A 27,157-nucleotide genomic window follows, 5' to 3' on the forward strand; every position below is an offset into this window, starting at 1 on the left:
GTGCACGCTGCTTCAATAAACAAATATAGACTTTAGGGATCAGGATTCCATGCAATTTGAATTAGACAACTGGGTAGCACACGATAGAATTCATTACGCAGCGATTTAAGACCAGGTTGATGGATTTTCTTCTCTAAAAGACAAATGCTTTGCAGCCTGCCCACGACAATGTGTGGAGAACATTTTAATACAACTACCTGGTATTTTTCAATTCAGTGTTTTTTTAAGGTTTGTAAACTATAAAAACAGAAAATACCTAGTTGGGTGTAACAACATCAAGAGAGTGGTCCTCACTGAGGTGGAGGATTTCATTTTACCAGGAAGATGTTTGAGAAGTTTCTTTCAAAATAAATATTTAATCCGTATCAAATTAATGTACTTGAGACAGTCAACTCCCAGGGTTTCTGTCACATGTACTCCACCTTTTCATTACTTTTCTGAGTCATTTAGGTCAAGGCCGTCATTAATTAAATACCTGTTTTAATCAACATAACTCATCAACAAACCAGACTGTAAAAGCTACGTTGTCTACTGGCTATGCTGAATCCCATTTTAATGAATAAATTGCTGAAAATTATAGTTGGAGGCACTTCAGAAACAAACACATAATTAACTTGATCAAAAGTGTTGGTGTCTCAGCAGAACGCTGTTGTGATATTTCTTACAAAAAAATAAAGAATTGTTATTTTACTTCCTGCATATTTATTTACCTTCCACACGCCATTTTGTGTAAAACATGATCACCAGTTTAGCATCTTAGTCAACTTCAATCAAACATGTATTTGTAATGCTACATATGACCGTAAATATCTAGTTGGCAAAAAGAAAATATAAAACATCATTTACCACATATGTCAACTCCTGCCCATTTCACACCACATATAAATTGACATAGTCCATTATATTCGTCTTGTTCTACTTGGTGCAGCACAAATCTAGAAAATGGCATTAAATAAAATCAAACACAACGTTCATTTATGATGTTAATGGAGGACAGACTAGCTTAAAAACAAACTCATTTGCAAATATTGAAAAGCACAATACTGGCAGTATGATTTAGTCAGTACATGACAGTAAACTCCCATCTAAAGATGACAGTTCCTTAACAAATCAATCGCCCCTAGAATCTCAAATAATAACAGTCTTTTTTTCCTCCATTTAGTTCGAGCAAACTAGCCACATGGACTTTCACATATAAACACATGCTTATGCACAAAAAAGGCCAGAGTAGACTGTGAGGCATAATTACCTTTCCTTTTGAGGAACTCAAGCTTTCAATTTGCCAACGTATAAATAGTTATTAAGAAACCACCATATAAAAACCAGAGTACATAAGCGGTGGCTCTGGGTTTCTGACACACTACAAAGCCCTAAAGAGGAGTTCAATTCTGAGGAGTAGTTCACTTCAGTGGCAGGTTCTTGGATCGTCTTTCCAAAGTCTTTATTTTTATCCTGATGAACATGGAGACTAAGATTAATGGACACAATGGAGTCATATTCATAATCATTGATCATAATAATGACGATACTGTCAAATATGGCAATGACAGACTTGTACAGTCACCACGAGACAAATGGAGAGATAATGAGAAAAAGCAGAAATACTGTAAGTCTGAATTGTGCCATGCTGGTCGGGGCATCAAAAAGTTTCTCTTTGCATGCAGTACAATGTAAAAATATGTTTTGACTACCTTCTTGGTAGTTGTGAACTTACATGTAGTAAACTAGTGTGAGCCATTCATCACGTGTACAATGAACTGCATTGTACACTTTTTTTTTTTTTCCTTTCTTAATTTTAAAAACTTCTTTGAGGGCTCTGTGGGCTTCATACAAGATTAGACTTCATTACTTCAGGGTAATATAATGCCAGAATGAAGAGAAATCTAAGGATAAAACTGATTTATGCAAACATAGACAACAGACAAACAACTATGACTACACTGTTCCAATAACACAGCAGGGAACACAACCAGCATCACAATTTGAAAAGAACAAATCCAAACAAGTTAAAAACAAAAAAAAAAAAAAAAAACACAAGTTGTGCAGTCGCCTCAAGCTTGAAGAGGAGGGTAGGTGTCCTAAGATAACCGAATGCACATAGCCTGACAGGCTGCATTAAAACACCTTGTTGTGGAGGAAGAATTGGACTCACACACATCCATACACACACATGCACACTTCAAATTGGACTTGTAACTGCCCTATTTCTAGCGCATCAACAACTGTTGAGAGTGTACATTTGTAGTTGAATAAAACATGGTATTCCCCTACACACGCTGTCACACACATCACAGGGGAAACTAGGGGGTGAGTGGTTCTTGACTGTCTAAGCAGCATCCCAATTTGGTCCCAGCTACTAGTAGCTGACAGCCTCAAATATCTGGGGAGCATTTTTAAAAGGCCAGTGTTTGATGGATTCATGAAGAACACACAAATATAATTGCCATTTGTCACTGAGTCTTCAGTGGCTGCGCCACACAGGGACCGAGCAGGAGAGTGCCTGGAGAGAGCTGGAGCCGCACCAGAGCTGTGTGGGGGATCGCTCTGTATGTAAAACTGAGTATATAAACACCTCCATTTTTGTCACAGAAAATAGGTCCTACAGGAGTCAACTGGAAATTGCACCCAAAAGACAAGACGAAAGAAGAAGGGGAGTGTATATATAGGCCTACTGGATACCCCCCCATCACACACACACACACAGGGAGACCTACCAGGAAGAAATATGCATGCGTGCATGTCAACTGAAACAAAGCTGTATAAACAAGGACTCTAAAATAGTCAAGAACATGAAAATATAACGCAAAGGTCAAACAGGGCAGTATGGAGATTCTCATTTGCACATTGCTACATCAAGAGTCGCAGGTAAGGCACAGAGTGAATTGAACAATCACACAAGCTTTGTGTTTCTAAAGCTCAGTCCTTTTTAATATTAATGCCCCTGAGACAGGGAGAAACAGGGAAAAGAGAGACGAAAGGTGTTTGCCCAGGCTTATTAGAATGCCCATCACCAGAGAGCATACAGTTATTCAAATGTCACATCATCCCCGCCAAATAAACACCACAACCTAGATCTTGTATTCATCTCCTAATAGCCATTATTACACAACGCTATGAGTTTGTGAGTTAACACTGAATTGAATATGTGATCGGACGAGGCACCTTCAATTTTAGCTGCGAGCCCCAAAGAGAAATGCGCAGACTACTCAGTGGCGGTTAGCTCTGAAATGCTAATTCCGCTAAACAAGGGCAGTGTTTTGTTTATCTTTTCCTGCCTTGTATTAGAAAAACATGTATATTTTCTGCTCGACTGGCCATGTACCTGCATGATTGAAATGCTAATTTGTAAATGTGCAATGACCTAGCCAGACTCCTCTTACCTCCACCACCCCCCTCTTCTCGCTGCCAAAACAGCCTGAGGTATCATCTCTCCTCCTAACAAACAGCAGCGTGTGGAACAGCCCCTGCCTTTCAATCCAAAGGGATATATTTTCTCATTAGAAATTATACATCTTCCCTGTCCATATTTATAGACGCAAAACCAGGGGAATTATACGGCAGAGAGAGTGAGGGGGACACAGAGAGAGAGAGGAAAATAGTACAATGAATGATATTACAAAGGGGCTCTGATTGAAATTTTCCTTGGGCATATCAAAGCCTCGTTTACCGTTTGACCTTCTAAACTCATGGACAAGGACTTTCTTTATTGTCTAGAAGGACGAGTAGCAGGGAAACAGACTCAAAGACACATCAAGTGTCCCATCACAACAACAACAAGAGAAACTATTGCCAGTAGTGGAGAATAGAAACCAATTAGCAAACATCAAGCTAGAATTTTATGAGAAAAAGTGGCATTAGGATATGGGTGCCATGCAAATTTAGTGGTCTTGTCTCGAGCGTTTACACAAAGTGGATGGCGATCTGACACAGGCTAACAGAAATGTCACTTGTTCCAACAGATACGGGAAAAAAAGTGACTCCGGACATCACACCGCAATCCAGGCCCTGTCAGTTCATCAACGCAATGTTTTGTATTTATCCAAGATAAAATGGTGATGATGACGGCCGCGCAGATGATGGTGGCCACTGAGGAAAAGCTAAATTACTCGCTCGGATATTGGATCCTCATCAGCAAAAGTGACATGCTCTATATGCGTGTGTGTGTGTGTGTATGTGTGTGTGTGTGTGTGTTACAATAGCCTGCAACAGAACTCTATTAGCTGTCTTCACCTGTCAAGGCTGATCGTAATGCGTAGCATCTCATTTAAACTGAAAACGTCACATTTTTACCTGTTTTTCTTTCCCATTCCAGGACAGTCGGTCGATATTGCTCAGCTAGTTTTCACTGGTGACATACTACTACCACCGCCCCCCCATCCCCAAACCTGTTTTAATTCTCTGTGACAGTCATTCAAATTTGGCTCCTCCAAACCTACTGAAAGGGAAGTGACACTCAGAGACATTGCTTAATATTATTTCCAACCCTCACCCACTCCCCTTCCTCCACCAACTCTAACCAACAAAAGAGAAGCGGGTTGTCAGGGATTTACTAATTTCAAATTTTGCTGCTGATTGAGTGGAAAAAAATAACCCCCTCGGACCTTGTTCTGCTTAATTACATTTTACAGCAGCAATGGCATCTTGAAAGACAAGAGCTTGATTTGACTACATGAACCTCTCAGCATTGCAAGTGGTTAGGTGCGTGTGCTGGGAGGGGAGAGGTGGTGATGGTGCTGTGGTGTGGTGGGGGTCGTCATCAATTATTCTTTGATTTCAAATCGGAACATTTTCACAGATTAATGTGTTTGACTGCAATCTAAATCATTTAAACTCCCAATGAGATGCCATACTCTCTTATATGAATCACGCTGAGCCAAAGTCATTCACACTCAGCCCACCACCGCCCCTGAAGCTCCAGCCACAGAAGTCTGGTCTCCACTGTTGTGTGGAATTTGGCATGGTGCTAATTTGAGTGCTACTAATGCAGCAGAATGCTTCAAAACCTCACAAGCCGACTGCTGCACAAGATACTAAATAGTGCCTTACACTCCTACCGCTCCTCATTTCTGAGATGAATTTGTACGAGTCTGTTTCTGCATTAAATTTTGACAAATGCTTTTCATTCTCCTTCATCTGTTTCTTACCATCCAAGTGGGGAGAAAGAGTGTAGTATAAAGACAGGCGAATACACGACTGCAGTGTCTTTAAAAAGCTGCACATCTTGCACGGATTTAGACTTTACACGGCTAGCTACCGCAATTTCTAGAAAGATCAATTATGACGTGACTCAGAGCAGGCCTGAGGGAGCTGCCAGGCTTCATACTCCAAAAACGTGCTCCACCCTCTCCTCGCTGACGACTCAAAACAAAACCGGAGCAACAGAGCAGGATTGAGCGGGAGGGGAAGAAGGGAGAGGGAAGGAGGGGAATTGGGGTATTTTCAGTTTCAGTTACATGGATGACTCAAATATTCCACCGGCTTCAAATCTACTTGCTGAAGTAGAAGTTCCACTGGAAGCTTACTTGTTTGAAATTCAACGGCGGGCGCGCAGACATGCACATGCGCACACTTGTACTTGTACACACATATGTAAAAAGGGAAGCACATGCAAAACAGCAGACGGGCCTGTACACCAAATAAATTGTGTGTGTGCATCGATGGAAGATTCACGAAGATGGGGAATTCAGAAGTCAGAGATGAAGATCCGCCTAAAAGCCAAAATACAGCAGAGGTCTATCTGTGGGTCAGAGAGGGGATAGACAGTCTATCAAAATACCCCCACATCTAGTTCCTTTATTTGCTCAGTATCAATCTCAGCATTAACCCTCTGCTAATGGGACAGCTGTGGGTCAGCGCCTCACATCTTCAGGATGCCAATCAAGGTCTTAAGCTGAGAGATCAGCCTTTGGGACAGAGGTGCTCGTCTGCCTCTGAGTGGCTTTTAAAACACAGAGACGCCCGTATCGATTTTAGCTCTAGTCTGAAAGAGAAAAGGGGGGTGCGCTGGCCGTGCTTGTGTCAGCCGCGGCTGTCTGCGCGTCTGGACGGGAGCCAGCCCCCGGTCCCTGGTCACCCTCTGCTGATCAGGGGGCCTGACAGAATGACCTAGCAGAGAGCCACTGAACCTGCAAACACGAAGGGGGCAAGGAGTTGGAAGCTCGAGGGGTTCAGGGCTAGGGAGGGCAACATCAGCAGAGATCTCAGTAATAGAAAAGGGTTTTAACCTTAATGTTGGAGCCAAAACCCTGTTAGAGGCCAAGTAATCCCCCCTGCGCTGCTCTCATTTGAACTAGCTGATTTTTTTTTCCCCCCTCACCCCTCTTTCAGTGAGTGGCTTGTGAAAACCACTGACACCATCATATGTGGGGCTGCTTAGCAAGGTGGTAAACATGACCATGCAGGTCGCCTGCCTTACCTGTGATAAACAGGCAAAAAATATTAAGGTAGAAAATATTCAGAAGATGTAAAAAGGCCACGTTTATTACATCCGTCTACGTTATATGAAATACACTATTAAAATCTACTGTAACGCCATCATTTGACTGTAGCTGTGCAGTAGTGGGTAATTGCCATGAAGTAACTCTGTATTCGAGCAATGCATTGAAACACAGGTTGCAGTATGTTCATTTATTTGCATATAATTAAATGTCGCACCATCATCAGAAACCACAATATTTAACAGCTGAATTGTTTATGCATTTCTTTTACGATATGTACTTTTCTTTAAGTCATCGTATTTTTATATTGTGGCATTGCTTTATCCACTGATGGAAAAGACCTGAGAGTTTGTTCCACGACTGCAGAGATCTGCTGCACAAGAACCATTTTGACACAAAGGTCATCTGGTGTTAAAACAACTTCCATTTTAAATATAGGAGGAAAGAAACACTCTTCCCCCACAATCAGTGACCACATACATTGCCTTGTATCTAACGTGCACTTATAAGAGCGCAGTCCATGAATTGAGGTATGCATATCTAATCATTTGGCTCAAGTATTTTGAATATCTTCAAAAAAAATTAACGTTGAATAGTGTCGGGCACTTTGGGTAAAATATGCTAATTAACACACTTGAAATTTCCCATATGAAATCTATCTGCACCAAGACAATGAGAAAATAATTACAACAGAGGTAGAATTACAATGGCCATTTTAATCAACCCCTACACTAGCATTTCACCCTATTTATACAGTTTTTGATTCCATGACCCACTGGTAAGTAATCACTTGAAAATTACGGTTCAGTTTATAATAGGTCTTTGCTTTAGACACATTATTTCTACAGAGACAGGGCTCTGAGGATTGCAATAAAGATATGAATCTTGCATAACAACAATCACTGTGCAATTCATATAGCTGAAAAAAAAAACATTCTGGAAAAAAAGGTTAAAAAGTCTTAAAGTGTACTTTGGTAGACAAATGAGGAAAATGTAACAGTGTGAGAATACAGATTCAGCACTTGGGCAGAAAAAAAAATATTTTAGCGCCAATGATGAAAATAAGGATGAAGCAGCCCTTTGTTTTACCTTGGTCTAACTCCGTCAGCCGTCTAGTGCCAAAAACTTATAAATTTGTGTCTATTTCTCGATTGCCGAATCTTTTCTTCCAACACAGGTGAACACATGTGACACGATCCCATTAAACAATCCCGTTCACTGCATATATTAGGGGTCACTTCAGATATATTCACTTCAGAAAGGTCAATTCTGCGAACAGGTAATAACCTTGAAAGTGTGCTGCTAAAGAGCCGAATCAAAGATTCACACAAAGGCCAAACTAATGTCTTATGTTATTTGACCTTCTTTCTCACCATAGAGATAAAAAAGAGAAAAAAACAGACCTGTTCTTCAGAAGCTAGTAAGGTCATCTTTATCATGCATAGAAGCATTAAAAAAAGTATTTGACAATCTGGCGAATAATGTGATGATTAAACTCCTAAAACTGGGGCTGGGTGGCAGCAATTTATTTCCAGGCAGGGGCTGGAGAGGCGAGGCCCTGTTTGCAGGAGATATCAGCTGCTTGAAAACCCAGAACGGTCTCTTGAGGAATGTCTGTCTCCCCCACAAGATTCTTCCTCCTCCCAGAGGACACCAGAACCACACAGGAACTGACAAAGACCTTAGAGGGAGGGCAGAATCGCACTTTTTTTGTCATCTAACAAGCCACAATGGTTGACAATCCCAGGAATAATAGCTTGAACCATGTGAAAATGTATTAAACTTTAGTTCATAACTTCTATTTCAGTTTTGTCATATTCAATGACTCATTTTTGAAGTGTTTATTATACTTTTCTGCAAATGAATTCTGTGCTCTGTGAAGAGCATTGAAATTATTACAGGAAACGTTGCCATGTTTACGTTCCTGTTTTAAGGGGGCCCGCTGATTAAATAGACCACTTGTCAAAACAATGTTATCATAACTGAAATAGGATCTGTGCTGTTATCATAACATTACAATTGGCTTCCTCTTGTTGTGAAAAGTCATCGGCCGATCACCGTACACAGGCTTTAAATTGGACAGCACGGGAAAAAACAGTGAGGGCCCGGTTGTGGGCAGGCAGATGATTTCTTATTGATTTCCTGTTTCTGTGGTGAAGAGGACTCTCAATTACCCCTGCCAGCGAGCAGATTGGTCCCCTCGACAAAATAAAACCACAGCGAGACTGCGAGGGTATATGACATAAATAGGTTAACTTCAGCTGCCCTGAACGAATTTCTAACTTTCATTTAACCCCAAAAAGACAAAACTTTCACATTTTAACTATTTTATGGTGCCTCATAAGAACATACCGGGACTGCTCTAACATATCCTTACCAATCTGTGTGTGTGTGTGGCAGAAAGAGAGTGTGTGTGTGTGTGTGGATGTTGGGGATAACGACATCAATTACAACGCAAAACTGTTGTCACAGGGGCTTATCTGCTGAGATGAAAGAAGCATGCCTTCCTCCAGAAGTGCAACACTCCGCACACCTGCCAAGCTAAAAAGACCTCTTGACAGAAAATCTTTTTTTTTTCCCTTCCTCCTTTTTTAGCTCTTTTCCATGCTATTTCAGTAAACAAGCCGCTGGCAAGTCATTAAGCTTAATACCAAAAAAGGCGGAAAAAGGCACCCTGGAAAAGTTAACAACCTAAAAACAAAAGAACTGTTGTCAAGAACACAATCTGCATTACTGCTCGACACTTACATGGATGGAAGCAATCAGCTGTTATTAGCCCGTGTTAACATTGGAACAATGAAACATATGAAGTGCATAAAGCTTTTAGCCGTTCATTTTGTCAGCTGCAATCTATATCTTGGAACAAAAGTGCATCTAGGTGTAATTAGATATGCTAATAATCAAGCAGTTCAATGCCTAATAATTGTTGCTGCGCTGCTACATTTGCATAAAACAACGTGATTAGCTCACAGTTACAGTACAGACTCACAAAGTTCCAACAAAAACGGATTATAAAGGTGGAGGGGAAAAAACAACTATACCTTTAAAATCCAAAACACGTGCGACTGGTTTGATAGATTATTTGGAGGAAAAACACACCCAATGACAACTCTGGCAGCTGGCAAGATTCCTCTCCAATAGGTAAATGTTTGGTTTTAGGTAAAAGCTTTGTGGCTAAAATTCAATCAGTGTGTAAAGACGGCCCATGCCAGAACCACAAACAGGATTTCCCCTCTTCTAAAACACATGGCTGAGGGTTTGGAAGAAGAAGTAAAAGTAATGAGGAGAGCCAAGTTTTGGTCAGTTTGGCAGAATAAGAGAGCACTTGCCAAGTGAACTTGCAGATATCTTGATATTTGAACTGGAGCTAATATTTGGGTTGTCACGCTGACCCTGCCTCATCCATGTACACGTACAGCTGTCAACTGCAATGCATGTGAAATCAAAGCTATTTAAAAGTGAAATAAAGCTCTGTACACTTAACTGCAGTTAAGCTCTGCCATCTGACGACGCGAGCAAAATATGTTAATCACTTTCACTCTCTCCAATTAAACATCTCATTGTTGTTTATCATTAAAAATAACACCAAGATGTCCTGCTGTCCGCCCACAGCTCCATGTCGTTAAAACTTACTTCTTACAGGCTCGCGATAATTAGGCCTTTCCTCCGTCACGTGACTTTGTCCTTCGGTGGCTGGTTTCCTGGGAAACGATGTCCTTCCTGATGATTCACTGTCACAAGCATCTAGAGTCAGAGGACTTAAATGTTAGATATGTTTGTAGAAGAAAAACCTCCTCTAATGTTGAGCAACGAAATATGTGACTAACTCAAAAGAGCCGTGGTTGTTTAAATTCATGTTATCCTATCACAAGCTTAACTTCAGTAAATTAATGTGTATCACAGTTATTCCCCTGACAACAGATGTAAACTTTTACTGTACTTTTAGCCACAGTGGACAAAATATCAGGGACAGCTGGATGAGACAGAGGTGCGGAGGCTGCTCAGGCTATTTAGCCAGAAAAAACAGGCCACTGGCAAACTGCATAACATGGTGGAGCGGTTCAGGTAAAGGCCTTGCCAGAGCTCTGGATCTCATTTTCTCTCCTTGCGCTCCCGGGTGTGCTCTACCTGCCAAGCTTCTTTTACTGCCATAAAGGCTGCATTCATCTAAATTGGAAAAAGTATGTGGGCAAAAAGTCCCGGCCTGATAGCTGCGCAAAGACACTAGAGACAGTTTCACTCATCTCCCCAAGCTGCGTCTTCTTCTTAACTTCTAGACTTGCAGACGCTTTGCTCATTGCACACTGCCGCTTTGTTCAGTAAATAAACCTTCCACAATGACTTTATTCACTGGTCTGGTACCAGATGCTTGCTCAAAACCGAAAAGTTTTCTGTAACATACTGCAGCGTGAGCCAGCTTTGCTGTGATCCTAAAGAAAATCGGAGAAGAACGATTCCGAAAACCTAACAGTCGTGTTTACCAACGCTACAACTCCTTCTCTTTGTAAGCAGTGGATGATGGATGCGTGCAGAATATCTCGACAGATATGGCACATAGTATCTCAGCTTGGAGCTGATGTATGGCAGCGGCAGTGCTGTGTGATGCATCGCAGTATTTAGTGATCACAGTTTGAAATAAATTGGCCTATTCTCAGTACATCCACAGTCCCCAGAGAGGGGAAATCTAGTCTTAACTGCAAGTGCCTTTGAAGGTCCAGCAAAAATCCATTCACAATCCAGCAGCCCCTGTGATTGCTTACTTTGTCCTACTTTACTATTTTTTGACAGTGCCATAATGATGCTTGGTATAAATAGGATGGTTAACGGTTCATTGCTTGTTTGAAGAAAAATGAAAAAGGGGGCGTGGGGGGGTAAGCTTATTTTACATGTGATAATCTTTGGGGCAACTAGAAAGTTAATTAAAAACTATAATTGGCTGTGGTGGCTGTTAATAGTCACCAGGGCGTTTCTTCAGACTTTATTGAGGGAAGAAAAAAAAAAAGCACAAACACTATCGAGGCTTAACGCTGGAGCACAGATACTGATGTATGTACGAAAAGTCACATCAACGTAATTTAAAAAGACACGGCCGAGATTGTCTCGGGTGCTGATAGGCACCAGTAATCAGACGATGCATTCACTGACTCATTTACTCTATTTGCAGTTTCCTCTCATGTTTGACCAAGACGACCAAAAACCAAAAATGCGTTCTTGAGGAAATGAGTCATTGTTATAAATAGCTCGGCATTATTTTTATTAGTGCACTGGTTGAAACGTGTGAAGTGAGAACTTCATGTACACATCAAAAAGTGGGGATTTCTACATGTTATTGTGCCTAAATGAAAAAGTCAGGAACCAGATGTTACCCAGTGAAAAGTAAACATATTCATACTTTTTTTTTTTTTTTTACTCAGTTACCACTTATATATCCACTCCCTAACATACGTGATGAGTGAATTACATTTATCCAAATGCCCCCAGGGAGGCCTCAAACCTCTCTTTGGTAACCTAAATTTAACTTTCCTATCAACAGCTATTGATTAATGGCCTCTCCTGTGTTCTCTTACCGTGTGAGGCTGACAGCAGGGGACTTGTCTCATGGCCTTTTCCTGGCCCTGCAGCCGGCCCATCCGGAGGAAGGACAGTCTCCTTGGACATGAGACAGTCGTCTTGTCGGGAAACACACAGCAGAAGAAGTTGTTCCTCCCTTTCCTTTCCTCAGCCCTCAGTGCTGTGAAAACCAATGTCTCATCATCAGCTTTAAGACTCAAAAGCAAAACCATACGAGTCATTACTCAACCTGAGTGTTTGTTTGCTTATTCACACGTACACACGCGCACGAACACCGAGAACGTGACGTCGAGCTCCAGTAAAAACTTAGTGGAAATTTCCCTCCTCTGCATTTTTACATAAACTCACCGACAAAGCCTTCACATGCAGCCCATTTGTCGACACGCTCACTTTTCTTTTCTAACACACACAAAAAAAGGGCGACGAGCGCTCGCCAAGCGTTGTTTGTAGCTAAACCGGACATATTGTTTATGCGGCATAACTTACCTTTCAAACATGACAACTCCCTTGCTTTAAATTTGACTTATTCCCATCCTTCCTTCCTTCCTCCAAACTTTTTTTCTCTTTCTGAGAGAGAGGGGGCGAAAAGACGAAGTGAAAGAGAAGAAAAACTTTTTTTCCGTAACTTTGTCCCAGTTTGTCCAGATGTTGTTGACGTGTAGAAAAAAGTAGCAATAATAATCCTCGCGACGCCTTCGACGCTCAGTGGCGGCAGTTTACTGAGGATAGTTGCGTCTAAAACATTTTCATCATATCCGGATTCCTGCAGAGCAGCCAGTGAAGCCTCTCTTCTCTCCCCTTTTTGCCTGCCTGAGCGGCAGGAAAGCCAACAAAGCCCTCCCTGAACATATGTCTCAAAAAATAAAGTAAGGAAAAACTTTTTAAAAAAAATAAAGAAAAATACATTGAAGCTTTTTAATTTGCCGTCAAAAGTTTTTGAGTTATATAAGTATGACATAAATACTGCAAAATATACACGGTCGAGTCTTCTTTTCGACTGTTAACACGCTAACAACCTAAAATAAAAAATAAAAATCCAAATGGCTGCAGCACGTGCTTTTCCCGTTGTCATAGAGATGGTTTAATTGGTATCACGTGACCTAACAACGTTTCATAGTCCAACCGTTAATGGCAGTCATTTGACTTGATCTACTAAAGGAGTGCGCAGGTGTATTTATAAAGGCTTGATTCCATTTAGTGTGCCAGTAAATCATGACAGCAAGCCAACATGCCCAATAGCCTCACGTCCTCAAAGTGGAATTCCACCTTTAACAAGCTTTAACAAGCCTATGTTCTTTTTAAATGAGAAGAATCAAAATGTCAGCCATGAAAATAAAGTTTGTTTTTTTGAATTGAACGGCAGACATTTTGTGAGGAAAAGAACAGATGGAGCAAATCTCATTAATAATGGGTCCCACAAATAGAATGCGGCCGCTAATTCCACCTGTGGTTTTTTCTTTTTTTTTTACTGAGGCGGCATCGTTGTACTGCATGTTCACCATAAAAAATACTCTGCTTGGAGGGTAGTTGGTAGTTTGAGATATGAATTTAAAAAGCATTGTTATACAAAGGAAGCTAGGAGCATCAATCGAAGCCATCAGTAGCGGTCATTCATTGAGTCCCCAAATCCCCCAAGAACACACTGTTTTAGCATGTTGATACTTGTCACTTAATCGGGACAGAACATGATATAAGCAAGAGAGAAGTGTTTGAATCTTTACCCTATATAAAACATTCTGCGTAATAGCGGCACTGCAGATAAACACATTATGACTTAAGTACTTTTTTAATAAACCAGCTGGTTTTTCCAAGGTGTTGATGTGACACCAAACAATGAGGTAAAGGCCCTTTCAATAAAGCACAACAACCTGTGATAAGATCTCCTTTTACTTCACACAGCGGTGAACTTCACTGATACCTCCGCCGTTTGAAGGGTTGTTGGTCGGACTGTCAATCTTGGCACACCTGTGTCCGTGAAGAACACAAACTGAACTTCTAAAAAGTTAAAGAACACGTGTTAAAAGTGGAAACCTGCAAATATACATCAGTGCTACAATCTAAGCAACTTTTACAGTGCCAACATCCTCTTTTATCTCCCTCCATTGCAGTTCATATGTAATTTACTTTAAATAACTGGCAACAGAGCCCCCATGCTGTGTCCTCTGTAGTCAGTGGGGTATTGTTAGTGCAGAGTCTTGCTGATTGCCATCATAGCCATTGAACCCTATTGGTAACAGTATAAGTGAGATTTAAGCCTTGGTAACATGAGAGTGTGGAGGTGATTGATGTGAAATATGCCCTCCCTCATTGACTGGATGAACTCCATTTTCTGCTCCTAATGCAGAAATCACTCCGGGTCCCCAGCATAATGATTTACGATGAATCTGTGTCAATGTTGAACTCGGCAAACCCCACGTAATCCATCTTGCAGATATACCTACCTACCCCGCCCCACCTTGCCGTCTCTCGCCCGCCCGTCCCCTGCCTTCGTGACGGCGAGGTACGGAACGAGTCTCTCTCTCTCTCTTTTTCTCTCCCTCCACGTCTGTAAGTGTTGAATCCATTACAGGGCTGATGTGTAATCACAGAGGACCTCTGTGCCCCCTCAGACTGTAATTACCTGGGTACAGATACTCCCTCACTCCATCCCCTAGAGCAGCTCGAAACCAAGAACTCCGTTAACCAGCATGCAGTGCTTTCAGCTATCTGGGCGGCAAAGTGGAGATACAGTTGAGAGATGAGGCCTCGCGCGGAAGAAAAATCATGGTTAAAATTGCATTTAAGTAATGGGATATTGACCTTGCAGTGTGTAATGGCCATAGTTCACCTCACAGATTGAATCATGAACAGAGCAAAGACTACACTCCAAGAAGCCCCCTCCACCCCCCCATACACACACTCGTATGGAAATACGTCGAGGACTGTACGTGCAACTTAACCGCACCGTGAAATCAACCCCTGTTGTCAGTCTTTGTCTCTCTTACACAGTGACACCGCTGTTGCTGCTGACAAACATTATCTTGTGTGTGATCATGTGCATAGTGTCATCCCCCACCCCCCCTTTTTTTTCTTCTTCTTTCAAAATAAGTCAAAGTGGAGCTGGCTGTGTAGACACAGTGGGTTGTCACACTGTGTCAAGCGCTGGTGTCAGCATTGCATCTGCTGCAGTCACATCTCAGAAGACACAAGGAAGCGTCTCTCTGTTGACTTCATCTATTTGTTTGGCAGCCTGCCTGATTGCTGGAGTGTGTAGTGGCGGAAGGGAAGCGGCGGCGGCTCAGTCGGTGCACACGCCGCAGACGAGCGTAATCCTCCTTCGCCGGGATAGAAGGGAATCTGGCCCCCCAAACAAACACTGCAACTGCAAGCTCTTGCATTTTTTTATTATTATTTATTTCTTTTATTATTTCTACCAGCCTGCAGTAGACCAGGCATCGTCATACATCTGCGTTGCTCATCTTGAATACATTTTACAAACAGAATAGCAAACAATAAATGTTTAAACGCAATAGTTTGATATTTTGAGAAATATGCTTATTAACTTTCTTTCCCAAGAATAAGTTTCAAGAAGCGGCTTCCAGTTAAGTATACATTAAAATACCACAGTGGATAGTTTACAAGTATCTGACTATGATGCATTAAATTTCTGTTTAGCGACTCATCCAAGTAATCATCTAATGAGAAACTCCCAAAGTTTTGAAGTGTAATGAGCAGATATCCAGGCCAAGACTTCCTGTCTGTGTGTCACTCCTTGTTCAGAGTCTGACTAGTTACCTGAGACGTGTTCTTAATGTCATGACATGCCACAGAGATTTGTATCCATGTATTTCTCGCTCCCCTTGAAGGTCTAGAATTGGTCTATGACAGGACTTTTTTCCACATATAACCAGATCACATCCACGCAAAAGCTTTTGTTGAAGGTATTTGCCTGACAAATATTAGCTTGTCTACCAAACAGGAGCAATTTCTATTAACAGAAATGAGTCTTTATGATAAAACTTTCTCCTACAACTACACTTGACGTCTATTAGAGACACAAGAGTGGTATAGAACTTTTGCACCTACCTTACTCTTAGCAGAAAGATTCTTAGGATTATTTCTGAAAAGGCTGAACAGTCTAAAACCCTGATACAACTGCTGCTTGTAACAACTTTGAGAGTACAAGCTGAAAATGAGAAATGGCTGTAGGACAGACAATCTGTAATTTACCTTAATGAGCTTATCCCTTAGCATGCCGCAGTTCTAACAGAAACGCAAAAGTTGGCCCACGTTGGCCCTTGCATCGACATTAATGGCCAGGCAAAAATGTTGAGGTGTTGCTTTGAACGGTAAGATCTGGCACCTGTACCTGATCAAATCTTCAAAGTTTATACAGAGAAGTCCATGCGCAATGAGCCGAACTTAATAAGTGAAGCTTTTTGAAGCTGGCCGTGACACCAGACGAACCTTGACACCCTCACATGATTAATAGCATTATGGCAAGTCTTTTTTTTTCCCCTCTACCAAGCAAAGGATTGTTTGAGGCTGTCTGATCAAAACATTCAACCTTTTATTAGTCCAACTGTCAGAGAAGGCAGACTTTGTGTTTGGCAGTTTGAATCATTCAGCCTAAATGGGAACCGAACACGAACAGGACATAAACTGATGGACTCATTAGAGCGAAATCCCTCTATGATCAGAATGAAGCCCGTTACTGAGACTGGTAAGTATTTCAATGCAAATGAAAACCCTGTTCCTTAAGAAACGAGAACTATGGGAGTTGAATGGCTTTCCGCTTGTATAGCTGCACATCTGGAATCCAAGTTTGGAGTGAGAAGAGTTCACATAATCAGTTGCAAATGTTCGCGCGAAAGCACCAGACTTCATAAATATGTATCCCTCGGATAAAGGACGAGGATAGCAGGTGATTGACGATTAAAAGTGACGTTGAAAACAAAAAGAGGCCACTCGGCGGGTTATCACAATAGCTCAGGCCAGGCGACGCAGGATCCATGTGCGCGGAAGATGCCTGAGCCGCAGCTTTCCACGAGACCCAAAATGGATTCCACCAGCTCGCCCCAAAGAATACGAGATCAAAGACGCCGCTCATCTGCGATTAATTTAACTTTATTGACAATCGTCTAAAGCCACGGAGACAGTTATTGTGTTTGACCTATCATTCAGGCTCATTGCTCTACCATATGTTGACATTTTGATGAAATGTGGAAACTAGAGAAAGGTGGCCTCTGGTTTGTGACTTAGGTCTGAATGCAGAGCACTTGATGCGAGGCACAAAAATACTCACACTCCGATACTCTCCCATGCATGCCAGCACGATATCGCCTCCTCATTAGCATCCTCTTCACTTCTCCCGCATCATGGAACATTTTTACACCCCCACTTTACATTGTATACATGCCAGTCAGCATTAGAGAGACTGTGTCTGTTGCTGCAATGTTTGTGACAGATGTCTTGCAACAGCTCGTGTGGTCTCAACCTTCCCGCTCGAAGCGCTAGCGATCACTAAAACTGTGAATTAGGAATAACTGCCTACCCACATTCCAAGTAACTTAATAATTAGTGCATGCAAATGCTAAGTTTTTACTCCTGGAAGTTTTCCGTCTTCGTCGTCCTTTGCTGCCTTTGTTGTCCAATGTGGGAATGATAATCAAAAATGTCAGACTGTTTGGATTTCTATGATCCTTCAAAGATTTGCGATTAGCATAAACCGTAAGCCAGGCTAAAGCGACACTGGCTAAAATCACAGTGGGATCCGTATTTGTTAAGGCGTGACGCCTCATACCCTGTGTGTCCTGCTTTGAGCTTTCTTACATGGTGCCAGCACGTACCCCTGAGTCCTGTTAGCAAAACCCCCCGGGTTGAGGCAGATGGAATTTCACCCACAGGCACGCGCAGCCACCCGCAAGCACCCAAACGCGCAAATCATACACAAACAAAGCGCAAATGTTCTCTCATATTCATGCAATAACTCACTCTGTCTCTGACACACACACACACACGTGGTAACACACTTCCCTGCACGCTCCTTCACAGCCCACAAACATACCTATTTCTTGATTAATTGGATGCCCTGCCTAAGCTTCCTAAATTATGCTTTGACATAGGCTATAATTAAATAAGACAAATTCAGGAAGTGTATGAAATCCCTCTTTTTTTGAACAGAAATGTGAGTTTTAATTTACCTCATGCCGAGACAAGCTGCGGTCACCTGCAGAGAGCCAATTCAGTGCGCATCGCTCGGTGCATGATGTCTGCCTTGGACAGAATGCTTGGTTAAAACAAAACACCTCCCCTCCCCCCCAATGCCAATTTATGGAATAGCGGTCAAATATTTATCCAGTTGATGAGCTGGGCTGTGTGTTCCTCTCTGACAATAATTAAAGACAAACCCCAAGCTAAAGGTGAGCGGCGGCCATGGCACCATTTCCCAAACGGTGTGAACAAAAACGTAGTGGTCAGTGTAAGAAAGCTTCACGGTTTTTAATTTCTTTTCGAGCAGTGTGTGATGAATATTTGGTTGTTTGTTCCTGTTAGCATGAGCAGATGAATGCTGGGTAAACATCCAAAACGTCAGAGCCACTGCTTATCCAAACGAACCTCTTCAACAGCTGCGGTGAGAATAAGCAATCTGGATAACTGAAGCGAATGAGTCTTTTTTTTTTTTTTTTGTTGATCTGAACCTTTCACCTCCACCAAAGCTGCTCAACATGACACAGTGGAATCCTAGTGTGATTCTCTCATCCGGAAAAAGGAACATATTCCCCATTTTCCACTGTACGCACACACACACACACACACACACAATATACTTCAAAAGACGTGAGAGTGAGCGTGCCTGTATAAGCTTATTTCCCATATGGTTGCCCTGCTACCTCCTCAGTGGAAGCTATTGAGACGTGGGCATGAATGGGTATGAATGGGATGTTGGCGTGTGTGCTGTGGGAAGGGCCTGTTGCGAGAGCTGGGGTTTCACAGCCTGAGGTGCTGCGTGTGTCCAATGAACAGTGCTCAGCACCCTGGGATAACAATGAGAGCAGAGCAGTTCTGAAAATCAATAAACTGCTGGAGCTCTAGTTGGTCTCCTTCATAGAGAAATAACAGCGTACCAGAGTCTGTCTGTGTCTCTTTATTTTTCTCTCCGTCTTTTAACGCTCCCTTTCTCTTCAGCTCTTGTTTCTTTGCTTATATGGAAAAAAAGTCCAAAAAAAAAAAACGCTCTCCATACAATAAACACTGACACATTTATTCTTCCCGATATGATATTTTCTATATATCTTGCAGTAAAATGCGCCCTTATAAATGTCACCCCTAATCCACAGACTGGCAGCATTAAAGTGAAGATTGCGAGCCATGCGTGGAAACCAGTCAGGACAGAAGAAAAGGGGGGATTTTGCAAATCTCCCATCAAAGTTGTCTAATTATGTTAATCAAGAATTCTCCAAATGTCAGCGTCACTGGAGAGGATGAGATTTGGAGAGTGAATACTGTAAATGGTGAACCAACCAATCAGCTGGACCGCAATGATAGTAATGACAATTAATTCAAGTCAGACACACAAGAGAGGCGGGCTTATATCGCGGGCACACTTCAAGAGTGAGAAGGCGAATTAATACCAAGAATCAATTTATCGCAAGATAAATATTTTCTCGCACCGAATCGCCATGGATTTTGCGTTCATGGAATTTAAGAGTTGAAAAATACGCCATCTGTGGAGAGTGACATCCGCTAACGACTCGCCAATATGTCAAAATTAGTTGAAGCATGGGGAAAGCATACATATTAGCCTTGTTACATGTTGGCCTTTGACTTTGACAAATATTTTGAGCGTTTTATAAATTAAAGGAATACATTTGGGGAAATACACTTAGTTGCTTTGTGGCCAATATATGAGAGGACAACACCAGCTAACTAGCCTAGCCAACAGCAGTAGGCAGATGATAAACTAACTCGTAGACATCTCTTCATAGCTACATTCTTCTTCCATGGAGCTACAATGTTTCTACAGAAGCCAAGAACAGACAGTTGGTCACTTTAGCTATCAATTTGTAAAGGAGCAGAGAGGGATTCAGTTGGTTGCAATTTACAACCTCACCACTAGATGTCACTAGATCAGACTCATTGATCCTTTAACTTCGTATAATGACTTGTGCGTGTTATAAGCCACTACATGGCTTTTTATAGCAGGCAAAACAAATGCAGATGATTGGTTGACATCCCCCTGTGTCAATGAAAAAAAAAAAGTTAAGCTTCGTATTGCTGGCTTTTGTTGAAAATGAAGAATAATTATACAGTTGCAAACTCTAGGAAATCTTAAGTGTGTTTGAAGATTACAAAATCCACCAAACAGCCTTTCTAAATCTCAAATTAACATTGTAGTTACGGTTTTATTGTGCTAGTTTAAATTGGATTTGGTTGCCTTTGAACAGAACTTTGTTTGCTGTCTCCTGGATACATTTTTATATTTATTACAGAGGCCTGGCAGTTGTGGTTAGTTTTTTCTCTTAGCAAGAAGGTAAATAAGTGCTGGTAGCTGGGTAAAGTTTGTCACCTTTAGTAAGAACCACTATTTCCCAATTTAAGCATATTTATTGCAGTAGCAAGAACTATTACCAGTAGCAACATTTGTGTTATGTTCAGAGATTTTTTTTGTTTTTGTTTTTTCTTCTTATTACTTACTTTCTGTCTAAAGTAAAATAGCAGAATGCAATGTATTTACAGTTTTGGTAACCGAAGAAAGCGAGTCGAGACATATTTGGAATGTGAAAAAAAAAAAACACACACACAAAGGAAGAAGTAATTTAATCTTAAGCAATATAAAATATTACCGCACACGGTGAAACGTGCCTCCAAACTCCATAAAGCTCCACGATGTGTGTAAGTGGCAGACATTAAAAACAATCATGCTGTTTATTGTGTTTGCAGTAATTAGATCGGTAACAGCGGGGAGCTTTTTCCCTCAGATTCTCTAATTTGATACAGTATCGTCTCATCGCTGTGCCACAGGTTAGCCACATAGGGAGGAAACATTAATCTAATCTAACACTTCTTTCAAAACTCCAGGGGATCTCTGCTAAGTGTTGCAATCTCTGGCTATTAAATTAATGTTGTTGTTTGTTTCATAGTGGAACAAATAGGATATGCTTGATTAATTAGTTACTTAGCTGAAGACGAGCTAAATGATGCGCAGTAGTGTGCGCCGTTATTTATATACCTGTGTGCATTATTGGATAACTAGCAGATTGAAATTTAAATATAGTGTTATCGCTTCGTTTTCGCACTTAGATAATTTTGTTGAACTGAATCATTTTGAGCCCGGGAGCTTTTCCATAATTTACGATCAATCCAAAGACACATGAATAATTTGTTAGTTATGTTGCCCGGACACTCTTGTAATTCTTGATTACTGGCTGCATGTAATGCAGATGATTAAAGCTCTCGGTACATGCATTTTAAATGTAACCGGATAAGCAGATAAGGGCAGAAAATGTAAAGATTTTATTTAAAATGCTCCAGCTCGAACTTATTCGCGATTCCTGACAGTCGATGACATGTCAAGCTTTCCATTAGACACATATGCACACTGATAATTCCCATAACACCACAGAACTATCTGGAATAGGCTTGAGATGGAACATAACATTACACCCCATTTGCATGTCATTAGGAAAATGGAAGCCACCTCCCCCTGTGGGTTTAACCCCTTATAAATATATTTAAATATATAAATATCATGAATACATTAATTGACTTTGCCGTCACAACACAACCACTAAAAGCACCCCGCACTCCCACCATAAAGCTCCTTTGTCTCTTGCGTGCACACGGCTCCGTGCGCACCTGGAAACGCAACGAGAGTCATCACACAACTTATCCCTGACCTTCTCATAAACACACACACACACACACACACACACACACACACACACACACACATACACACACACAGGGAGCTTCACACTCCACCCTCTATAAAACAGTCTCACACACTTCCTCGCCACCCACACCTCTTTGCATGTCACGAAATCCTAGTCCTCCGTCTGGCCCTACAACACACAGTGTCTCCCTCTGTCTTTCTCTGCTTTCCCCCCTTTTCTCCCTCGCCTTTCTCTCTGTTTTCATGGATCAGCGGAGAGAGCAATTACATCAGAGTCGGTCTGGCGGCCTGAAGATGAAGAGCTGTGTGGCTATGGGCAAACACCTGGCCATGGTTAGAGGAGCAGAGCAGGAGTAGAAGCAGGAGGAGGAGGAGGAGGAGGAGGAGATGCAGTGCAGACAGATGTGCTGCAGGTTCTTTGGGCTGTGAAGGAGGAGGGAGGAGGAGGTGGGGGGGCATGGGAGTGCTGGAGTGTGTGCTGGATCGGGGCCGTTCGAGCACAAACGTGAGAACCCGCAAGATGTGTGCGTCTATTTGTAAATCGTGTGCGTTTGAGTGTGGTTGAGTCAGTGAAGCCCTAAAACAACCCCTCCATCACAAGCAGTTAACATTACAATCCTTCACAGCAGTCAAACCTCCGCGCCGCCAAAGTTCCAGGCGATCCGTTCGGCATGCGTCTGCCTTTCTACTTATTGACAGAGTCACGGCCATTTGCATTACAAAAGGGAACCGCTTGGAAATATGCACAAAACATGTCATCTGTGATACGGCTTCAAAATGCTTCAAACGTGCCCAAAAAACACTCAACCGAAACTCAAAAGCAAAGAGGACAATGAAGTGTAAAGCACTTGGCTGTGCCGTCATTTTCCTCCAATCTGTTGCTGACGGATATTTCAGGCAAAGAGGAAAGGAGGAGAAGAAAAAGGGTGTGAAATAATAGAAGGGAAAAAAGAGAGACTGAAAGAGGCATGGAAAGAGAGGGAAAGAGAGAATGGGGTTGCGTGAGGACCACTGATCTGCTCTTTGACCTCAGCCTAACCTCCACGAGACCCTAGACAGACATGTGGCTGCCATCTGGCCTGGCTTTACATGCTATTATACCACTTGATTTATTCTTAAATGTTACTTGAATTATTCTGCTACGGCTGATTTAGCTTTAGTTTTGTTCCTGACTCGAGGCGGTTTAATACCTCCAGTCACAACGTGTCATACATAAATACACATTTTTGCAAAGTGCATAAGTTTCACATTTAGGTTATTCGAATCAAAGAAACCATGATCAAACATTTTGCTTATCTCGAATGCGTAAATACAGCAAGGAAGGCTTTCCGGACTTGGGAGCAGTATACAAAAATACTTGCTGCAGTTAGTACCGGACTTAATTTATAGTATTTTACTCACAGAGGATTAAAAGGTTAAACATTCAAACCGCTCAAAGGAAGAAGCTTGTACAGAGAACCGCAGTTTATGTGGTTAAAACTGACAGTCAGTGGAAATTAATGGGAGTCTGCCAGACATCCAGCTAGGTCCACAAACTGAGACACAATGAGGCTGTGGCAAAAGAAGGGCAAGTGCACTCGTGGTGTTTTCTGAAGACTTCTTCAGTTGGTATTTGTAGCGAGGCTTGATCCAAGCAAATATGCTTCATCATGAGTGGAAAACTCCACATCCATCCAATTAAATGCTCAAGCCAAGATCGCTCATTTATAACAAAAGTCAACATATGCAATAATTATGACAAACTAATTCTTCAATACAGAGTTTCCTGATCGTTCCTTTATACACCAGGTAGCTCTGACTTGCGATGCCCGTTTTCTCTCACAGCAGCGTGGAAGCTCCGCGTTGTCGGCTTAGGAGAGATCAGAGAAGCGGCGCATGAATAAGGACTCGAATGCAGACTCACAGAGCAGAAGCAGAGGCAGCAGAGGTGGCAGAGGCAGGCCGGCAGGAGGCCTCGCACAGGAAGTCACGCGAGAGGACGGGGAAAACCAGGTGACTGGTCAGGTGATGCGTTGGGCGAGGAGACCTCTGAGGACAACTAGTGGACAGGTGAGGAAGGTCGGTTTACGTGACTTGAAGGTAGAGCTTTTATGAACGACCCGCAGTCCAACAGTGCTTCAAACCACAGACTCCAACATGAAAACGTTCAATCAGCTGATTTAAACAAATCCCGACTACTATAACCTTTACGATGCTGAGAGTTCCTGCAGGCTCCAGTAAGTGTACAGCTAACGCATCACAGAGGGTGCAGGCCGTTGCGCTGTGCAGCTCCGTCCCAACACTTGTTGCAGACGAGTGCAAAGCCGCGGCCTCCTAGCCAATTAACAGTTAAATCAGCCCAAACAGATTTCCGATTGATAAATCTTTAATGATACCAGGGATTTTACACAAATACACACTTGACAGTGCTAATTTAAAGCAAATAGGAAGCTTGATTAAAAATTCCCCAGGCATGGTGGGGGAGAAGATAAATGTTTGAATAATTTATCAGATTTAATTGACACGACGGCGTCGCTGTAAACAGAAATGTTTTGATGTTCGTAATGCATTTTGGCACGATGAGATTTTGGGGCAGATCCAGAGGAAGGCAGAGATTCCACAGAGCGGGGAGGCGGCGTTTGCAGGCGGGAGGGAGGGAGGGAGGATCTCCAGGAAGGAGAGGCTAAGGGAGAGCTGCAAATCGACCCTCAGCACTCCCCATTTACATATTATTCCAGATCGGGTCGGTACGAGCACTTCTGGGTGTTTTATCAAAACGGGGAAAAATGAAATAAATAAGGCGGGAACGGTGGCGGGCTGTGATAGGCAGCGGAAGTGATCAGCAAACACAATGCTACACAAGCCTCTGAGCCAGCCCGGGGCTACAGCGCTTTGGTGCGACCCCAAGAATGTGACACTAAACAAGGATGTAAATACAGCGAGAAACGAGACGGGAAAAAAAAAAAAAGTGGATGGGAGAGGGGGGGGGGGGGGTCAAATCTTAGGAGAATTCTTAGGCGGAGCACATATGATGTTTGTCGCCGGGCACATAAATGCAAGCGCACATCGAGATAGACAGAATGAGAGTGGTATTGTAAGCAAGCACGGGGGAAGATGGCGGACAAAAAACAAGGCGGCCTTGTCAGCGCGCGCTCCTCCGGGACCTAGCAGGGGTTACGCGGGCAGCAGGTGCAGGGCCGCGGTTCACCCGATAAGAAACCGATCTGCATGTGCACGTCTGCTTTTTCGGCCCCTGGTAAACATCCCAGTTATCTGCAAACAAACAGAGTTTACTAGTGACTATGAATGAATACATCAAATTTTGATGGAACTACTATGTCGGGCCCCCCTCTCGCGCTCAGAATGCATCGCCACCATGATACAGTGTACACCAGAATACATGAATAGCCAACAAGGAGGCCCTCGCTGTTTGTAGGGGCAATGTTGACTGAATTTTTAAAGATGTTATTTTGATTTGACACGACTGGTGGAGTTCGGAGAGGGGAGGGGGGGGACTAGAGGGGAGAAAGAGACGCGCGCTGGGAGGGGGGGTCTCGATATAAGACAGGCAGAGGAAGAGGCAGCCCGCGTCTGGGGAAGGGGCAGGATAAACAGCAGTGGGAGAAGCAATAGAGGACAGAGACAAAAGACAATCAGCCGGGTGAGGGACGGAATCACCGCACGGACTGTCACGGGGGCGGACAGTATGGAACGGGCACGAAGGGGGGAGTGGAGATAAACGTATAGAAGGTAGCAGGTAAACAGATCCACAGATGACAGGCTCACAGAGACGATCCCACACGCAAAGCCATTAAAGCGCTAACACGCGAAGGCAGCCATATGTTGGGAGAACGGTTAAGTCGGCAGCGCCGCAGACAGCCAAATAAAGTCACCTCCACCGCCTGCAGGTAATGCAAGTAATTGGCGCCGTTTGTTTTTTCTTACACCTTCAATTTGTTCCCAACAATGACAGCAGCAGTCAAAGTAAAAAAAAAAAAAACCACGACGCGCCTGGGCACACTGCTGCCTGCACACACAATGCAAAAAAAAAAAAGAAAAAGAAAGAAGGGGGGGCTAGGAGCAAAGCTGACATTACAACATGTGCATTTATGTTGCCTGACAATGTATCGCTCCCACATCAAAGGAAGCCTCACCTTCTGCAGGAGGGAAGCGGAGACGGAATAAGCGGAGGGCCCTCGCTTTATTAACTCCCAATCAATAAACATGCAGTCGGCGGCGAGGTAATCAGGAAACACTGGCAAATGGCCTGACAATGTATCAAAGCCGACGCTGCGAGGCAACGGCACAAACTCTAACAAGCATTTTATTACCGGTAGCTGTTACTGACATTAGTCAAAAACCAAGAGAGAGATAAAATAGAATAAGGAATGCGCTGCGGCGCGGCTGAGAGGGCCCCTCGGCTGAGAGGGGTTGCACCTCCCGCGTTTGATAGCCGCACGCCTCCTCTTTGATATGATGACAAATATAAATTGTTTAAAAACATCAAATAAGCAGCGGAGCGGGAAGCGGGCCTGCTGTGACGGATGCCTGGTTTAGGGGGCGACAACGCCGCTTGTTGATGTGTCGGAAGTTTTATGTGGCTGTTCTTACTCTGCGCAAACAAGACAAGTATTTACATCCTTTGCTTATTAAGTCACAGTGACCATGTAGTCATGGAAATACAAAAAGTGAAAGGCCGGCACTAAAAATCCCTCTTAAAGCTATAGCGTGGGTCTTTTACGTCTTAACCCTCGTGCTCAAAAACTTGTAAAATGGCGCACCACCGCCAGAGCCGCACCCCCCGAGACCCGGCGTCCTCATGTGGGGACATTAAGACGATTTTTATAGTTCTTAGGTCCTTCTAATCCCACGTAAGAGCCTTTCCAAAGCTTCATCAGCCTCACTGCCAGAAGCGGGAAACAAAAATTCTGCACTGCAGCTTTAAATAAAGGACATATTAACAAAATGTACTTGACAAAGCGATAAAGAAGCAACAAAATTGGAAGTACGAGTCTTTATCGGGAGTCTCGTTCAGAGCTCGCCGCTCACCCCGAGGGTCGCGTCCAGGTGCGGCGCCGAGGCTGGCGCCTCCCCTCAGCTAATTTGTTTGTTACGTTCTGGGGCTGCGGCTGATATTAAAAGGAGATCTTGGGCAGCGGGGAAGGAGGGACGGAGGGAGCTGGGGAAAAAGGGAGGTAGGGTGGTAAGGAACGGGGAGGGAGGGGAGGGGAGGGGAGGGGGGGGATGAGTTTACAAGCCTCAGGTACGGTGAATGGGTGAGTGAGAAGATGCAGAA

General features: G+C 42.9%; 1 protein-coding gene across 5 annotated transcripts in view; it reads right to left on the bottom strand.

Annotated features, from left to right (window-relative positions):
* Positions 1-27,157, bottom strand: part of mdfic (MyoD family inhibitor domain containing) — a 238,441-nt gene that overhangs the window by 205,874 nt on the left and 5,410 nt on the right. For 2 of the 5 annotated variants that reach the window (XR_007111241.1, XM_047575097.1), the window contains exons 1-3: positions 12,495-13,063; positions 12,005-12,168; positions 10,071-10,181 (exon numbers count right to left, since the gene is read on the bottom strand). Coding sequence is in view for 4 of the 5 variants with exons in the window: in XM_047575097.1 (XP_047431053.1) it covers positions 10,071-10,181; positions 12,005-12,095 (202 nt within the window). In the remaining variant the exon portion in view is untranslated. Of the gene's footprint in view, positions 1-10,070; positions 10,182-12,004; positions 12,169-12,494; positions 13,064-27,157 lie in introns of those variants that run through there. The other 3 variants (XM_047575094.1, XM_047575095.1, XM_047575093.1) reach the window with 2 other exon arrangements.

The sequence above is a fragment of the Mugil cephalus genome, chromosome 22 (assembly GCF_022458985.1).
Source record: "Mugil cephalus isolate CIBA_MC_2020 chromosome 22, CIBA_Mcephalus_1.1, whole genome shotgun sequence".
Classification (NCBI taxonomy): domain Eukaryota; kingdom Metazoa; phylum Chordata; class Actinopteri; order Mugiliformes; family Mugilidae; genus Mugil; species Mugil cephalus.